General features: G+C 46.2%; 2 protein-coding genes across 4 annotated transcripts in view; one reads left to right on the top strand and one right to left on the bottom strand.

Moving 5' to 3' along the window:
* Nucleotides 1-13,533, bottom strand: part of LOC123460247 — a 66,008-nt gene extending 52,475 nt beyond the window's left edge. Inside the window, exons 1-3 of the mRNA XM_045148382.1 lie at nt 13,519-13,533; nt 8,576-8,677; nt 7,097-7,449 (exon numbers count right to left, since the gene is read on the bottom strand). Of these exons, the coding sequence (XP_045004317.1) occupies nt 7,097-7,449; nt 8,576-8,677; nt 13,519-13,533 (470 nt within the window). The remainder of the gene's footprint in view (nt 1-7,096; nt 7,450-8,575; nt 8,678-13,518) is intronic.
* Nucleotides 6,777-19,102, top strand: part of Npas2 (neuronal PAS domain protein 2) — a 182,958-nt gene continuing 170,632 nt past the window's right edge. The window contains exon 1 of one of the 3 annotated variants that reach the window (XM_045147916.1): nt 6,777-6,833. The gene's annotated coding sequence lies outside the window, so the exon portion shown is untranslated. Of the gene's footprint in view, nt 6,834-7,089; nt 7,528-19,102 lie in introns of those variants that run through there. The other 2 variants (XM_045147917.1, XM_045147915.1) reach the window with 2 other exon arrangements.

Raw genomic sequence — 19,102 nt, 5'->3', positions numbered from 1 at the left:
GTGGCTAAAGGCCCTGGAATGACCATTCTCCCCCACCCCTCTCTCTTTCTCTCTCCATGCAAACGAATAAAATATTTTTTTTAAATTATCTCTTCATAGTTAAGTTAAATGTGGTAGCTGAGAACAGGTAACACAACAGACACCTGGGATGTGAACACAGCTTTTTCTGCCTGTTCCTAAAGGGTATTCCTTGTGCTTGTTGGGAGAATGCATGTCTTGACAGCTTGCTGTGCCTCCACCAATGCAAGCCAAGAGCAAAAGACTCTGGAGTGGAAGTGATTTCTCCTCCCTTGGTTTTGCTTGAGCTCCGATTCCACAATTCCTTTTGAAATTGCAGGAAGTAACACCACCTCCCATCCTTCTGCCACCTTCACATTTCACCCACATTTGCTGCCCGTACCCCTGCCTCTCCCCCACCAGTACCCTGCATACAAACACTTTTCTTCCCTTCTATTTTCCATGTATCACTGGATGGCCCTCTCACATTCCACAGGTTCACTGTGATGGCTGTTAGATTATACCAGGGCTTAAAGCCTTCCAAAGAACACTCAAGGTTTCTCTCATCCCAGTGAGAAAGGATGCATCCCTGGCTATTATATTAGCCAGCAGGACAGCCATCTGTAACAGCTCAACAGAGTGCCCTCCTCGGGCGGGCTTGTTGTGGGCTCCCATTCTGGGGTCAAGAAAAAGAAACCTGAGCTACACTTAATCACCCTTTAATGAGAGGGACTTGCATTCATTCCCAGTCTAAGACCCAAAGTTGGTTTGTTTTCACAGAAAGACACTCCCATCTAGCCTACTGCCAAAGTCCAAACGGTGCCTTGGCAAGATGCCAGCATGCCAGTAACACGCATATTGACCCATGGACTTCATTTCCTTCAGTGAGTTATCAGGACCAATTTCACTCTGCTGCTGACTCCAATCCTTCATCTTAGAGTTCCATTTCAAGCCCTGGGAAGATTGTTGCTTTCAGAATGAACTGAAGGTATTTAAAAACCAACACACTGAAAGGAGAACGAAAGAAATCAGAAGCAAGAACTGCACAGTAGCATGGAACGGCTGGGCACCATGTGTTGCCCAGCAAGATTTCTTGGAGAATAAAGATGTGAACATGAACATCGCTGGGCTGGCTTCCGACAGGGAGAGGGGTGGGGTGGGTGGGTGGAGTTAGGCTCAGCAGTCATCAAAGCCAGGTTCAACTTTTCTCTGTCACAGGTGTTTCAAGTGGCTAAGGGCACCTTGAGCCTCTCTAGGCCAGTTCCTTATCTGGAAGCTGAAAATCATAAATCACTTGTTAACAGGTCCTTCTGATGAAAGATGAAATGAGGTAAAGTGAATACCTAGCACATAAGTATTAGATAAATGTCACCTTTTATTACTGCAGACATTATTTACTGAAATATCATTTTGAAAATTCCCTTGTCCAGACATAAGAACATTATTTGGTACTAAAAAGAAATGGGCTAGTGAGCCATGAAAAGACATGGACAAAACTTAAATGCAAATGTGTGTGTAAACGGAGCCATGGGAAAATGCTTAACCACTATATGTGTGTAACTGCATGACCTTCTGGACAAGGCAAATCTAGGGGCACAAAAAAAAAAAAAAAGCAGTGGTTGGAGAGGGTGAATAGGCAGAGAACTGAGGGTTTTTAAGGTAGTGGAACTGTTCTGTATATAATGGTGTGTATATGGCATTTCATAGTTTTTGGGTATAGCAAGAGTAAACACTAATGTAAAGAGTGAACTCAAACGATTATGATGCATCAATGTGGGTTCAGTAAGAGAAACAGAGTGGAGCTCTGGTGGGGAATGTGGTAACTGTGGGCATGTGGTGGGGGCAATATGTGAACTTTCTGTACTTTCAACTTTGCTGTGAGTGGACAAATGTTTTAAAAAATATAGAGGCTGAGAGATAGCTGAGTTAGTAAAGTGCTTCCCTTGCAAACATGAGGGCCTGAGTTAGATTCCTAGAATCCATGTTAAAAATAAAGAAACAGACAAACAAACAGGGTATGGCTATGCCTGCTTGTAAAGCAAAGCTGGGAGTGGGAGACAGGCAAGTCCCTGGGGCTCACTGGCTGGTCATGGTCAGTGTAGCCTACTTGACAAGTTCCAGGCAAGTGAGAGATTTTGTATCAATCAATAAATAAATGGCGGGCCCAAGACTGTCCTCTGACCTCTACATGCACACGTGCACACATGTATGCACCCACATATACATGTGCACCCACCCCAACACACAAATACACACACATACACACAGAACTAAGTCTGTTAATTTTAATACTCCTAGAAGAGAAGTACATGGAACCTAGGATTACACTTTATTATGGGTCTGGGGAGATGGCTCAGTGGTAAAGTTGCTTGTCGCACAACCATGAGGACTGGAGCTAGGATCCCCTGCACTGGGTGGGGCGCGGAGGCCACATGAAATCACAGGAGACAGAGACATGGAACCCCCTCCCCCACACACACACGCAGGCTAGCTAGACGAGCTGAATCAGCAAGCGCTGGGCTCAAGTGAGTGACAGACCCGACCTCAGTGAAAATAAAGAGGAGAATGGTTGAGGAAAACACTTGACATCAGCCTCTGGCCTTCACATGACACACATGCACATGCACATACATCACTTGCACAGAGCTAAAAAAAAAAAAAAAACATTTTTAGACAAACTACACATACATCATGGGACTTCCTTGGAGGCTCAAGTGTAAAGGAAAAATTCTTCCCAAGTATTCATCTTGTTGATAGTGTCACCAGTTTTCTTTCCTCACATTTTTGTGTGCATGCATGCCTGCGGGCTGGCACCTATGGCCACGGCTCCCTTCCGTGAGCCTCAGAGGCACTGTCCGCAACGTGCATAGCATTAGCTGAGTCCTTAGGGCTGTCACCTTCAGACTTCTCCAGCCCAGTTCTCCACCCAGCGTACTTCAGTCTGCCAATCATATGATTTAACAGGTATGAATGCCTAGTCAAGTCTAAACTCTACCAGGTGGCCCAGGCTTGGTTGTCCCCCGGTACCCCTGCAGCCTGGGGAGACAGCCTTCACTGCTGCAGCCTTCACTTGCCTCTTCCACGAAGCTGCTGCAGGCCAGGCGCTCTAACTCAGAACCTGCAACACAGGGTGGGCATTCCTGCCCCTCTTCTTTGAGGCTGCTCATTAGCCCTGGCCTAGGAGTCCATCTGAAATTACTGGATTCTATGCCTCTTCACCTACTCAACTCTCCCTTTGGCTGTGGCTGCCTCATTATTCTTTTTTAGCATACGGTTATTTATGTAACAATGCATGACATGATGTTTTATTTTTCTTTTGAATTTTAAGAGAAAAACTCATATTCAGAGGTATCAATCCACAAATAAGCTTCTAGAAATTCATTCAAAGGGCCTTCCCACCTATAACTAGGAATATGTGATAGCCTACAAGATGGAACCCTGCTCTTGTTATCTCTTCTACACTTTGTGTTTAAGTTACTAAATGCATGTCCCAGCCAGAGAGCAAGCCCCAGGTTAGTGTTGAAATTACTGTAATAGCCCACATAGTCTGTAACACTAAAAATGTGCACATAATCACTTAGTACTTACACAAGAAATTAACTGGATTACTATTTTAATTAGAATATGCTACAACTTCAACTTCTATGATGAAGATCCAATTACACTATGAAAAATTGTTTCAACATATTTTGAGAGATTTATATAACTGATATAATTTTGATTCTCCTCTCCATACAGTTTGATTCTTTGAAAAATGTCTAGGGTTCCTTGGGAATGTCATTGAGGAATCCATCAATAAAATTAGGTTCCTTCAGAAGACTAGTGACTGGGACCTGTAACTGACAATGCAGTTTTGAAATGCTGCCTTTCCTCCATGCTCTGGGTTACTTAAGTGGCACAGAGATTAGGATCGGGTTTCACTTGTCATCTGGTCAGTGAAAACTCCTAGTACCAAGGCCACCTCTTCCGAGAAGCCCATTCTGGGTTCTTCCTCTGAACTCCTTTGGCACTGGCCCTATTTAGGTCAGATTTATCTCTACCTCAGCACTGTAAACCCTTTGTGTACAGAAACTGTCTCCGTGCTCTCTTTCTTGGTCCCTTCTGGCCAAGCCCAGCCTGACTCATGGCAAGCCTTCAGCAGATGTCACTAGAAGGAGTTGAACTGTCAAATGCATAGGAAAAAAGGAAGGGTAAGCTTTCCTCTCCATTTGGAGGGAAGAGACATCTCCCACAGACTCTTCTCTCCACTCTGCCTTAAAATGCCAGCGGGGTGGGGATTAGCACTTTGAGAGGGCATGGCACTTGGAATAAGTGAAGTGTAGCAAGGCCATCTACATCCATCTCTAGCGTGAACAGCAGGGCCTCGGCGGTAAACCATCTCAGAGGAGGAAGAAACAAGGCATCGTGAAACTACTTGTTGCACTGCAGAATTATTTGATGAGTTATTACCCGAACCATTTCAAGTTTCCTAAAAGATCTCCAAGCAAGTGTTTAAGTTGCCAAAGGGAGTAGGGAAGGGAATTGGAAACTCTTTCAAACGAGAAAAAAGGGAAGGGAGGTGGCTTTGAATTCTTCATTAAATCCGGTTACAAGTACACAACTGCATCGTTAGTAGATATTAGTCACAGTCACCCTTTCAGAACAGGATAAAACTTACTTGTCTGATTGAAAGGGACAGGGAGAAAAACAAAGCAAGATAAAAGAAATCCCTCCCCCCCCCCCCATTGGAAAGTGAAGAACTTCAAAATCACGGTGGGCCAAATGCCTCCTGTTTCCTCAAAAGCCCTTCAAGTCTGAAGCAAGCCTGAGAATAACTGCGGCTCTTTGGATGCTCAAAGCTCTTTGCAGCTGATTATTTTTCAGAAGGAGAATTAGACAAAAATAATACAAGTGGGAAATAAAGAGAATGACCTACTTTGGGGGGGGGGAGGAGCTCTGTGAGAGCTTTTTGATCTAATTGACGGTGTGGGGTTGCATGCCCAAATAAGGAGCCGCTGGTCCCTTTGCTCGGGAGAGGGCCTCAGAACTCTGCCCAAGAGAACCTGGACCCCCATGCGCAGCTACCCTCCAGGCCACTCGAGGGAAAAGGCCTCGGGAGACCCCGTTGGGCCACAAAAGTCCAGTGTGATGAAACAGGGGTTGGCAGCAGGGCGCTTACCTTACCACTTGCCGGAATGTGTGAGCGCTAGAGGGATGATCGTAAAGGGCTTCGGAGACAGAAGCTCCGGGAAACGTAGCTAACCAGAGGTCAGGGACCTGGTAACCTTTTGAGGTGTGTGTGGTTGTGGAGGGGTCTCCCCTCCTGGGACTTGTCTAGCCAGATGCCTCCTCGGTGTGAAGGCTGCTGCGGGGTGGAGGGTGGCTGTGGCCTTCTGAAACCCGCCACTGCGGCGTCGCTGGCGGGGTCACCGGGCCCCTTTTGCACCTGATTTGCTCCCAGAGCCCCGCAGGTGGCAAGCCGCAGCTCCGGGTCGGCCCGGGGGACTGTCTGCGCATCTGCCTGGGCTCGGGGTTTGCGGGGCTTGGTGAAAAGCCTCCCTGTGTTCTCGCGCGCGCCTGTCTCTCTAGCTTCTCTTTTTCTTGGATTCTCGCCTGTCTCCTCCCACAGAGGAAAAAAAAAAAAGGTCACGTATGTTTGGAAGAATATGTAGGTCAGTGGAACATTTCCTGCACTGGTGGAAAAGGAGAGGAAGGCCGCGGGGGAGGGGAGGACGAGGGAGAGAGCAGTTCTGAGGACACGCTCCGAGCCACGGCCCCCGGCCCCACTGGCCCCTGCAGGCCCGGGGGTCACTTGGTGGCTTCCTTCCCATCCTTGACCCATTTTCCAGAACGGCTACGTTAGCCTTGGAGGAGGCTCCCAGGATTCCCCCTGTCCCTCCTGAACAGTGTCCATTCAGCCCTGGTCTCCCTCGACTCTCTCTTCCCACCTGTCTCCCGCCACCCCCCACACCCTGCTGCTCCTAGAGACATCGCAGTGCCCCCAAGAGATGCGCTGGGCGACCTGAGTCGCACCCGCAGCGCAGCCCCTCCAGGACGGCGCTGGCGCGGGCTGGGGAGGAGGGATGGCAGGGGTATTCTCAGAGCTGCCGCCCGCGGGACAGAGGGTGGCGTCGGGCACTGCGAGTGTTGACAACGGGTGTGTGGAGGGGAGGTTCTTCGCTGTCCCGGAGTAATAACTTCAACGGGGACCCCGGCTAGCAGTGTCTCGTCCGCCAGTTTCCCCTCTCGAACCGTTCCCAGCCAAGCACAACGCCCATCCCTCCACCGCGCCCAGTCCCAAGCCAGGACCCCAAGCCGGACCACGTCCCTCGTCCCTGGTAGCCCAGCAGGGCCGGCGGGGGACAGGCCGGGATCCAGGGGGCCCGGGGGTCCGTCTGCCTGCGGCGCGCGCGGAGCCAGGGTCCCGGGCTGGGTCCGGGCCAGGAGAACCCCGGCGGCCGGAGCAGCGGGGCTGGGGAAGAGGAGGACGAGAAGGAGGAGGAGGAAGAGAAAGGGAGGAGGAGGAGGAGGAGGAGGAGAGGGAGGAGGCGGCAGGGAGGGGGAGGCGGCGACAGCGGCGGCGGCTGTCCCCGCCGGCTCTGCGTGCGGAAGAGTTTGCCGCGCAAGCTGCCGGCTTTCCGCAGCAGCCGAGGGACCTGCGCGGCGGCGGCGGCCCGGAGCGGCGGCCGCGGAGCGGAGACATCGCGGAGCAGCGGCGGCGGCGGCGGCAGCGAGAGCAGCGCCCCCCGCCGCCGCCCGGGAGAAGCCCGCCCGCCCGCCCGCCCGCCCCGGCTCCCAGCGGCGGCCGGAGGCGCGTCTTCCCGGCCCAGTCGGTGCCCGGCCCGGCCCGCGCGGAGGTAAGGGGCCGCGGCGCCCGAGCACGCCGGCTCGTGGGTGGGGATACGTGCGCGCGGGGCGCGGGACTCGGTCACCTGCTCGCCGGCGCGGAGGACGCGGGGGGCGCGGAGGGAGGGACGCGGTGGCGCGAGGCTGCGCAGCACTGGGAACCGGGGCGCGGGGTGGTGACGCCTCCTTCGCTCGCCCAAGCGAGGGGTCCCGGGCATCGCGCCCACCCACCACCGCAACAGCCCGGCGGGTGGGCGCCTGGCACATTTCGTACCTCGGAACTTGGGGGTCCTCGGAGAGTACTATGGGGGCAGATAGCAACCGTATCCTCGGACTGAAGCTTTGGAGATTGCTCACTGTCGTGCCAAAGCCCCGTCGCGCGCACTCGTGAATGTGGGGAGCCCCGGACGCCAGGAGAGGTACGGCGTGCGTGTCCGGGGCCCGCAGAGTCACAGCCTTCCTTAGCTTGGAATTGGCTCCTGGCTGGACTGGGTGCAGGGTCCTGTGCTCCGGAGAGCTCCCCAGGTTAGATGCCAGCGCGCTGTTTCCTAGGGAGGTGGGCCTCCTCCCCAAGCGGAGGAGGGATGCACCTTTGACCTCTCCAAGAGTCGGGTTGAGTGGGGAGACCTGGAGAAGGGACAAGAGTTCCAGGGGTTCAATGCAAAGCTAGCTTCCCTCTGCCCACCATTCCTTTAACTGCTTAAGGTAAGAAAGTTTCTTTTCGCCTCTGTGATTCATAAATAATTAGTAACCAGATTTGTTGATGAAGCAAGATGGAAACCTTAAGTATACACATGCATTTCCACAAAATCTAAAATCTCGCAGCAGTGCATCCGGGAGTCTGCAGTTCTCAAAGTTAAAAGCTCTGGCATTCAACAGGTGTTCAAAGGGGTCTTAGAGGGGCGAGCTCTAGTGGCTCTTCCTTACCCATTGCTTTGAGATCGGCTTCAAGTTCATTCAAGTTCCTTTGCAGATAAAACATTGAGTAGCTATTAAATTAACTTGGTAGGTGGAGACTGCTAGTCAGTGTTGAGAACTAGAATCCTGTTTTCCTTAGTAGGGCTTTCCCTGTTGAACTTTGCAGCTAATTAGTTTTAAAGAAGTTCCTGACAAGACTGTGCTCTGTGGACACCTCTGTCTCTCACAGCAAAGTCTCCATCCTGTGAACTGACCAACTAATTAATGCTTTCATAAAAAGCAGAGCTGCCCTCTTCGTAAGGCACCCTTAAAATTCAAGGGCACATACTTTCTGCTACTTAGATTTCCACAGAAGAAAACGTTTGCCAAAAATAACCCCCCGATCTAACTTTTAAAATAACCCTCAAATAAATATAAGCATACTATTTAAAACAGATACTGTGACCTGGGCTATTGTAAAATACAAAGCAAAACTCCAGTGTCTTCTTACAGCCAACCCAAAATTAGCAGAAGTATTGATGTTTCTCAGCAGTCTACTTAAAATTTTAGTTAAAAATAAAGTGTGGAACATAAAGACACTCAGTAATTATCCTCCACTTCACAGAGAGATGTGAAGTGTGTCTTAGAAGAATTGTAAATATGCTTTTAGCCAGTTTCTTCTTGAAATCCATGCCTGTGTTTATTTACTGTTCTGTTCCTCCGTGCAAATGTAGAAAAAAATATATATATATATATATATTTTGGTTTTTCGAGTTAGGGTCTTGCTGTAGCCCAGGCTGACCAGGAATTCACATGTAGTCTCAGGGTGGCCTTGAACTCATGGGGATGCTCCTACCTCTGCCTCTTGAATGCTGGGATTAAAGACGTGCGCCACCATGCTCAGCTCAGAAATGGTTTTACTCTCCCCACTGTGCAGAGTAGCTGGAGGAGAAAGGGACTATACTCCAAAGGAAGCACATTGTTATTAAAAGACTGCTCTCTCAGAGTTGAACATGCCAAGAAAAGAACCAAGTGAGACATCCTTAACTAGCGTAGTATTTTTCAAACTCCAAAGTATGGTAGATATTTAGATGATAACTAAAGAATTTCTCTTTACATAGAAAATATTTATAAATCTTTAAGTCCATTTAACTTTTTTAAAAAGTTTGGTCTCTGTTTTGTATTTTTGGCTGTTTATTTATGGAAATGTAAAATAATGTAAATAGTAAAAATACTCACCTGTTGTGTCTTTATTAATTTAAATGCATCTAGTTTTTGACACAATCTTTTTAACTTGGTAATCTTTGTAGCTTGCTTTTACTGGTTGCTTGTTCTGAAGGCAAGATTAAATAGTATTACATTTCTTCAAGTTAAAATAATACATGCATGTCCTTTTTGTTTCCCCCTCTTTATATATTGTTTTATTTTTTTCCTTCAGAATTTTACCTTTGAACTTGCAAACACCAAAGGGCCACTACATCTTTGTGACTTTTTAGAACAAGTATGTTTTGTTCTTGCCATGAGTGACATTTTTTCCACTGAGACCGAGACACTGACTGCCCCATGCTGACACCGCGCACCCTGCAACATCTCCTTCCCAACACAGGTCAGATTGTGAGGGGTTAAAAATAGCCTAGTGACTCAGTATTCTTGGCTGCTTTTTACGCCAACAGCTTAATTGGCTTCATCATAGCAAGTATCTAATTGAGCTTCACATTTAAATAGTGAAAATGGTGCTTGAAGCCTTATTTGCCTACAGAGATATTTGATTCACATGTTTCTGATTCTTATTCTATTTGTAGTAAAGACATAAGGTCAGGGACCATCATACTGGTATCTTCTCTCTTCGTCTCATTCTTATGAGGTGTGTTCATAATAGATGCTCAATAAACAGTGTGGGAAATGAGCTGAATTGTCAGTAATCACTACCCAAAGGTTATAAATTTTTGTATGCTAATGGAGTACTTAACTATGAGTAATTCTGTCTTAACTCTGAGAATGACTAATAGTGCCATAGTGCACGAAATACACATTTATTAAATACGAGCTCGTGTTGAGTGGGAAATTTTTATGTAGTATTTAGTTCTTAGCTGAGGATGGCTATTTCTCACTTGAATTTTTTGAGAGTAGGGGATGCTTGGTATTTTAAACAAAGTTATTTCTTGGATAAATTCCCCTATGAGACCACTTGAACTTCTGTGGGTCATAATGTGTAGTTCCCTCTGATGACTCAGAATAGAAAGGACAGAGTTTCTCTTCTATACTGGTGTGATGTAAAGCATGTGCATGAGGAGGCGGAGGGCCTGGGTCATCGTGGTGGTGTGAATCCACTGTGATGGTTAAACATAAATTCTAGCTCAGGATGCACACATCCAGAACTCAGGGATGAAAACCCCTGAGTTTCAGTATTGCTGGCCGGCTGCCAGCTGCCACACGTGAGCAGAGTGGAGGATCTGGGATACACCTCATCCAACTCAACCCACAGTCACTGAGCAGGTGCCAAATAATAAGACAGAAGATGGCTCTCACATATACCTGAGGAGCCACGGAGATGAGAAGAGAGAGGGATGGATGAATACTCTCTAGACTGGGAATGAAGTCTTGGGATATCCCTCGGAGGGGTTATGGACAGGGAGAGGCACAGTAAGGATTTCCAGTAAGAACTTCCACTTTGCTGACCTTGATCAGTTCTGTTAGATAAATAAAGAACTTTGTGAATTGGTAGGATATAAAATGAAAATGTGGGGCTGGAGAGATGGTTAAGCACTTACCTGTGAAGCCTGAGGACCCTGTTTCAAGGCTCGATTCCCCAGGACCCATATTAGCCAGATGCACAAGGGGGCACACGTGTCTGGAGTTCATTTGCAGTGGCTGGAGGCCCTGGTGCACCCATTCTCTCTCTCTCTCAATCTGACTCTTTCTCTGTCTGTTACTTTCAAATAAATAAATTAAAGTAAATAAATAAATGTTTAAAATGAAAATTTTGAAGTCTGACAGACTTAGGGTAGTCTCCCCAAGTTTGAAGAGAGATTGAGGCTAGAAAGCAAAGAGGACAAAGTGATTTCCTAGATCTTTCCCATGTAGTTCACCAGTTAGATATTCAGTTTGGTGAACTCACAAACTCAAGGCCATGAAAGAGGATCCATCTAGGTAAGGCTGGAAGACTGGCAATGTGGAGGCTAATCCGATGCACACTAAAACGATGGGCTCCTACTCATCTTCCCCTGTATCTGGTAGTTCCCTGGCTTCTGGCTGGTTGGTTGGTAGCCCCTTTTTTCTTCTAATTTTGTCACCTAAAATTTATACCTGATAACTAACCTATAGGTTTTGTAGATCTAGACTGGTGTTTGTGGCCACTATTTAAAAGTATTTAAAATTTGGTAAATCCTTTAAAATATAGTACAGAGGGAGGGAAAGCATCACTGCACTTCAAGAGACATTAGTCCATTTCCTGATGGAGTGCTTTTGAGGATTAAAGTTGTCAATCAATCCTGTTCACCTGAGTACAAGATCTCTGGTGGTGCAGAGAAAGTTGGAATTTTCCAGGGCTGCATTTTTCAGTCCACACTCTGAGAGAATGGCTTCCTCCTGGCATTTAGGGGCGATGCACATTGTAAGGCAGTAATCTCTCTCACTCTGATCTCTAGAAGAGTGATCTGCATTTTTACCATATCAGCTGGCCCTGAAATTGCGGCAGTCCTCCTGCCTCAGCCTCCTGAGAGCCAAGTATGAGCAGTGATGCGTGGCTAACATTGTGGACTTTGCTGTAATGTTGTAGGAGGCATGAGATCGTGTGTGTAGACCACTGAAAGTCATGCAGGTTCCTCTTACCCAGACCCCATCCTATGTGAAGTCAGGCAAGCCACAGAGCCAACCAGTGTGATTCTTCAGGTCTCTTCTCAACCAAAAACAATGCTGTAAAATTTCACAAAGGAGATTTATGCTCCCTAGTGGACCCAATATTAAGAGCTAGGGGTTATGTTAACAACTGTTTTTCTGTTTATAAAAAGTTCATTATTTGGGTTTTGCAAACAATTTTAAATAAAGAATAAAAAATTAAGAGTGTCTATATTTTCAGGGCATATTTACTTCCAGTTTCTTTTACAGACTTTAAAATGTGTACTTTGGGGCTGGCGTGATGGCTTAGCAGCTAAAGCAGTTGCCTGGGAAACCTACAGACCCAGCATAGGTTCCCCAGGACCCACGTTAGCCAGGTGCACAAGGGGGCGCATGCATCTGGAGTTTATTTGCAGTGACTAGAAGCCCTGGTATGCCCATTCTCTGTCGCTCAAATAAATAAATTAATTAAATATTTTTTAAAACTTAAAATGCTTTATTTTAAATTTACAATACATGTAATATTAGCTATTTTTCTTGTTGCTATGACAAGATAACTGGCAAATGCAACTTAAGGAAGGACAGAGGGGTTGTTTTGGCCGATAGTTTGAGGATGCAGTCCATCACCATGGGGAAGGCATGGCGACCAAAGAGCGAGGCAGCTGGCCTCACCGTGTTGGCAGTCAGCAGTCAGCAGGCCGGACGCTGCTACTCAGCTTCCTTTCTCCTGTTCGCTGAGCCTGCAACCCCAGTGGAGTCCTCATTCAATCTCTCTAGAAACACCCTTACAGGCATACCAAGAGCTGTGTTTGCTAGATGGTTCTAAATCCAGTAAAATTGACAATGAAGATTGACCACCACTCATGTATGTAATCTTAGCGAAAAATTTCAGCAAATATAATCCATTCTAATAAGAAGAAAAACTCCTTTTCCCCCCTGTGGCTTGCTTAGCTGTCATTTCCCTGGGTTTTGTTTTTGTTGTTTTTTTTCTTCCAGGTAGGGTCTCATTCTAGGCCAGGCTGACCTTGAAATCACTATGTAGTCTCAGGCTGGTCTTGAACTCACAGTGATCCTTCTACCTCTGCCTCTTGAGTGCTGGGATTAAAGGTGTGCACCACCATGACTAGCAATTCCCCATTTTTGCCCTAAAAGGAACTTAGTTTTACATAGCAGACTATTTTCCCCACTTCTGTTTACAGGTGAATCCTGATGGCCAAGCAAGTATGCTCTTGTCAATGACAGTTTGAGGTGAGCAGTAGGCCCTGTTTGTACCAACATTATGTGAGATTGGCTACTGAGAGGATTCTGGGAAGGTTTTCATGGGTCTTAAAAAGAAACAAAGGGCCGGGCATGGTGGCTCACGCCTTTAATTCCAGAGGCAGATGTAGGAGGATCGCTGTGAGTTTGAGGCCACCCTGAGACTACATAGTGAATTCCAGGTCAGTCTGAGCTACAGTGAGACCCTACCTCAGAAAACAAAAACAAAACAACAATAACAAAAAGAAACAAAGGAATAAGCCATCTTTCTCTCTCATGAGATCCTTTGGTTGGTGATCTGTTACCAGGGTAGCCATGGCCACCAGAGGAGGCTAGCCCAGGAAGATGCCAAAGTGAAGGATGGGGCCTCTGGGCTCCATGGAGGAGTTTCCTGAGAAGTCTGAAAGGCATTTTTTGAGGCATTTGTAAGATCTTGAAACCTTCACCAGCAGGTGCAATTAGGCGTTCTGACATTTGTAGCTCAATCATCGTCACTGAGCATTCCGTAACCTTCTCCCCTTCTCAAGAGGTCACGCTGTTCTTTACCTTGGGTTGAGCTCTGTTAGTCTTTGTTGGTGCTTATATGCATATGTTTGTTATTGTAGAACAGATATCATTCTAGACCTCGGCTACCATTCTACCTTGGGCCAGTTTATTAATCACCTTGTCTCCTGATTTCTTTAGAACCATTCCCCGAGCACTTACCTGATAAGTTTCCATGTTGCTCCTGCCCTAGCATCTGGTGGCCCCTCTACAAACTGTCACACTCTACAAACCCAGGGCGGTTTCCCTCATGACTTGCAGAAATGGTGGTGTCCTAGGCAGTTTTGTTTGGACTCGTGCTGACTGCATGCAGTTATCCCTGGTATTCTTGGTGGTGCATGTCCAGGACCCATATGAGGCCTGTATTTAGTGGCAGTCTTGGTGCTTACTTAGTGTTTCTTTGGGTGGCATCACTATCATTAGAAAGCACTGAACAGAGGCTGCATTTGTGTTTTCTAACAACTTGGGTATATATCAATTTTAGCCTGCTTCCATAAGATACCTACCAAAACTTTCTTCCTCTTCCTTGGGAATACAAGCAATGGCCTTTGACCTTTAAATCACAGCATGTGAATGGCTACCACTGTGTGGGTCAGTGGCACTGTTCTGTGGCTTAATGAAGGCAGCTTATAACCCACAGCAGAAAGCTTTGCACCTGACATGGTCATTGTGATCAAATGAGCTTGACAAGCCCAATACACTAAGGACTCAGTTTTTCCATCTACAAAAAGAAGCTACCATACTTCAGACTGAAAATCAGGAGACTAGAATAGTCAGTAGAGGGTTCCTTTAGGATGAGGGGTAACATTCTAGTTTTATGACCTGCTGCTGTGGCCAGTTTATCACTGGAACTCATGCATATCCAGCTGGATGCACGCCAGCCTTGAGGTGTTTGCTTTTTGAATGAAGCACTGGGTTTTTTCAGAGTCACATGGTGGCAATTAATAACATAATATAGCTCAGTGTTCTCTTGAAAGCTTACGTAATGGGGAAAAGTGAAATAGTTGACTATAGAAACCAAACACTTAGAATGTCTTGGCAGTTGCTTGGGGTTGCACAGTTTGCTTTCAAAAGCTTTTTTTTTTTTTCCCCATTTATGAGAACAAAGTACTGTGATAACCTTTTGTGCCTGAGATTTCAGTCCAAATCAAATAGCCTTTGTGTATTCCCATGGATTTTGAGATTTTTATGGGCTGTGTGGGGCCATTAATCTGTGACAAATGTGACATGAACTATTTTGTGTGACCTTTTTCTTTTTTTCTGAAGACGGTTGGTCTGGGTGTGGAGGCTCAAGTCCTACTGCCCAGAAAGGATCCTGCCATTTTTCTCCTATGTTAGAATCTCTCAAAGAACAAGAACAGACTGATTTTCAATGATACCAGCAGTCCATTCATTCACAATTCTGGTTCATAAGTTGGTTTGAAATGGAAGGAAATAATTCAGTGATTACTTAGTGTAACATGGCCATGTTGTCCAAATGAAAATGTGAGATGAACACAGCAAAAGGGACTGTCCCTGGTGCTAGGTTACCAGGCCTGCCCACCCTTCCAGGCAGCATGATGTCTCCCTTTCTTTGCTGCCTCCCACGGAAGTTTCTTCATCTGGATAGACAGGAAATTCTTGGGTCCCAGTTCCAGCAAGCCCGTAAGAACAAGGCTTCCCTAGCCTCAGCCAGCACGCCTACCATCTAGAAGTGCTGGGAGGCACACACTGCAGAGAGAATGGGCAACCTTGCCCTGCTTCTCCTTATCTCCTTGCATGCTGTCCACAATCTGTTCTGACAGGAGACTAAGATAAGGAAGTCAGAGTTCTGGAGACAAGCAGGTACAGGGAGAAATGAGGACAAGGTTGGATAAGACTGTCTACTCTCCCACTGGGAACCATCTCAGAGCTAGTCTGACTTCTGACTGCTTTCAGATAAACTGAGTCAACTTGTGTCTAGGATGGAGAATAAAATGCCTATTGTCTTAGCAACATTTCAAACCGACAGATAAAGGCACATCTTTATGGGCGTCATTGTGTTCTTCCAGCTCACTTATATACTGCATATGGATCAACTTTGGAAACTTCAGTTATCCGTCATCTCAAGCAGGTATCATTGCTTTGTGATGAGAACATTCAAAAATCCCTTCTTCTGCCAATTTGGAATTGCATGTTACAGTCGCCATAATCAGCCTCTGTGTAACGAGACACTGAACCTACTCCTCCATCACTGTTGAGAGTTCTCAGGCACTGTGCGGGAGGTCAGGGTCAGTCACAGGATTCACACCAGCAGTTTTGACCTCATGACATAGTCACTGCCACCTCTGGGCATCTCTTTGTCATCTTTTTCATAATCAGCCAAACAGCATAAAAGCATCATGGAGTCTAGGGATTATCTGGGAGAGCAGGAACCTGCACTCACTTGTCATTGCCATACATATTTTTCTCTCATTTGATTCAACAACAGTCTCTTGAGGGCATTTTTATAGCTATTTTCTTCCTTTTTTACATGTAAGATGTCGAGGCTCAGAGAAATTAAATGACTCACACTAGGATAGTCAGAGCCAGAGCTTGAATGTAGCGCTTTATAAAGGGACTGAAAATAGAATTGCCAGTGTTTATTTACCTTTTTTTCTGAAATGCCACTTCCAAGAAGATAGTGTGTCTAGAACGAATTAAGCATTCAAAGTGTGCCTTCTTCAGCTTGGGTGCTTCTCCTGAGCATACGGTTATTGTGCACTGCTGGGTGCGTGCAATTTAGTGGACGTCTTACGTCCAGCCCTTGGGAGGAGGCTGTGTGTGAAAGGGTACAAAAGAGGAACACTTGCAGGAAAACCTTTTTAGGGCAAAATCATTATGCTGTTCCTTGCCATCTCTTAGTAGCTAACCTGCTTTTCAAAATTGTTTCTGTGGCAGTAATGAGGACTGTTAAATCAGGACACTCATTCTGTCTCTCCTCATTTGCTTAGAGTCAGGTACAACTTTCTTCAGTGGAACTCAACTATGAAGTGAGTGCAAAAAGCTAGGGCCCACCCACCTTTGATCTAGGTACTGTTTTCAAACCAACATTTCATCTGGTCTGTATCAGCCAAAGGTGCCTAGAAAAATGCCACTGACTGATTTATATAGAAATCTCTAGAAGTACCTCTGAGAAACCTTTAAGGGTTATCCTAAAATGTCTCCTCACATAGGCGTACAAACCTCAGCACTCTGTAACATAAAGGAAAATATGATCAAATGAAGAATTAAAGACTTTTTACTAATAACATTTTCCAAGTTGCTTCTTGAAGACTGTTCCCAAGGAGATCTGCTTACCTGGCTAAGGGCAAGATAGGACATCCAGTTCTCCTCCCGACTCTGCTAACTTTGGGGGAGGTTCGTGTTGGGATGTCTTGTTCTGTAGGCCAACTATGGAATAATATGGGCCACAGTAAAATTAATAATGGCTAAAGGGGTGCCACAGAGATCCGATTTTGCAAGTCAGGTGTGTTTGGCAGCTGTACTTTACTGTAACACAATACTGAGACAACAAAGAGGAAGGGTTTACTATGGCTCAGTTTGGAGGTTCTATTAGGTGACTGGTCTTGCTATTTTGGGACCTGTGGCAGCACATGGTAGGAGCAGGAAATGCAGACAGCCGTTCACTTCATGGCCAGGCAAATAAAAGAAGAGGAGACTGGAGTTCCACACCGCCTCTCAAGGACATGTTCCAAGTAGCTCCAGGCTGGGGACTATCCTTTAAGCACATGGGTCTTGAGGGGACATTGACAATCCACACTCTAGCACTAAGGATGGCTTTGCCAGGTAAATGCACTTTCCCTTCAGCTCTGCACATGCAGACATTTCTTACCTTGATTTTTGCACCTCCTAGATTCTAGCGCTATAGCTCTATCCACACTGAGTGTGGGTCCCCAGGCCACAGGGGTCAGGGGGAAAAGGCAGACAGAATCTTCATTCTTTAGATGTCCCAAAATAGAGCTTCTCTTAGTTCTGAAGGAAATTTTTCCAGGATTAACTATTAAAACAAAAACACCTTTGAGTGCTTTTAGTGTAGCTTAACTGGTGGCCATTCTCTTTGGCTATTTCCTAAGCTACGTTGCATACACACCCCTGTGATATGCAGGAATGACCATCCATCCTAACTAAATTCTTCAGTGTTCCATGGTAAAATCTAACATCCCAATGAGACTTTGTTCAGACAAAGCAAAATACTGGGCTCACTTGAATTCGGGCAGAACAAGGAGCCCCTGAGATCACTTACATGGGAATACTTTTGTTCCTGCCAGGCCATGTTTACCCAACAACCCATTCTTTGTGTTATGTGTAGCTGCAGTGTGCCACCTTATACCCACTTTTTTGTTTGTTTGTATGCTTGCTTTTTCAAGCTAGGGTCTCACTCTGGTTCAGGCTGGCCTGGCCTGGAATTAACTATGTAATCTCAGGGCAGCCTCGAACTGTTGGTGATCCTCCTATCTCTGCCTCCCTAGTGCTGGGATTAAAGGCATGCACCACCACGCCTGGCTACACCCGCTTTTTAAATTTTATTTTATTTGTTTTAGAAAGAGAAAAAGCAAAAGAGGTACATAGAGGGCTGAAGAAATGGCTTAGCAGTTAAGATGCTTGCCTGCAAAGCCAAAGGACCCAGGTTTGATTCTCCAGGACCCACATAAGCCAGATGCACAGGGTGGCACATGCATTTGGAGTTCATTTGCAGTGGCTGGAGGCCCTGGCACACCCATTCTTTCTCTATCTGTCCCCCTCTCAAATAAATAAATGAAAAAATAAAACATTAAAAAAAGAGGCAGATAGAGAGAGAATGGTCATTCCAGGGCCTTCAGCTACTGCAAACAAAATCCAGACTCATGTGCCACCATGTGCATCTAGCTTAGGTGGGTCCTGGGGAGTTGAACCTGGGTCCTTTGGCTTGTAGGCAAGCACCTTTACCACTAAGCAGTCTCTTGAGCCCCATTTTACATCTACTTTTGCAGTGTCTTCTCTTGATAAACACTCAGAAATCCCAGGCTGTATTTGGGATTAGCTTCCCATTTAGGATTGAAGATAAACTGGATTTTCATTAAATAGGCTTTTTGTCCTCCTCCAGCTACAGGATAGGAAATGGGGCACAATCTTAAGATGAGGAGGCCATGAAAAAAAACCCAGACTTTGTTGCTTCCCTAGGAGTGGGTCCTCTAGACATAGTCAGTGTCTAGAGTAGCTGGGCTGGATGTTAATTTGTGGTCAGGATGCCAGAACCATAGTGTCACAGAAAGGAAATGCAGGCTGGGCTCAGCAACGTCAGAGCCTAGAAAAGAAACAGATCTTCAGCCGTCCAGCATGAGGCTATCATCTGCCTCTTCTTCACTGGTTCTCTGCCCCATCCTTTCTTTCTTACTGTTTGTATCTTCTAGTAGACACCTTGATAATTGTAGAGATACGGCCAAGATTGTGATGACAACATCAAAGAAAAATACATTTAAGCCCTCAGTTGTCATGACCAATTTAGCTTATTTTTACGTAAATTGGATTTAAAATGTGTTTTTCATGAGTACCTAGCATTATGAATTTTTCTTGAAGACTGATTTTCATAGTCAGTGATTGGAGGTGCAGAGAGCTAGGCACCAGGGCCAGGAGACACCCTCCCCCCTTCCAGTCCCTTTTAGCTTTGGGGAAATGCCTTGCTTCTCTGGATCTCTTGAGAAACCAAGATAACAAGGCCCACTTTCCATTCCTGATGATCAAATGACAGAGTGAGGGCAAACTCACT

Source organism: Jaculus jaculus, chromosome 4 (assembly GCF_020740685.1).
Source record: "Jaculus jaculus isolate mJacJac1 chromosome 4, mJacJac1.mat.Y.cur, whole genome shotgun sequence".
Taxonomy (NCBI): Eukaryota; Metazoa; Chordata; class Mammalia; order Rodentia; family Dipodidae; genus Jaculus; species Jaculus jaculus.
This window is presented reverse-complemented; position numbering and strand designations above follow the sequence as displayed.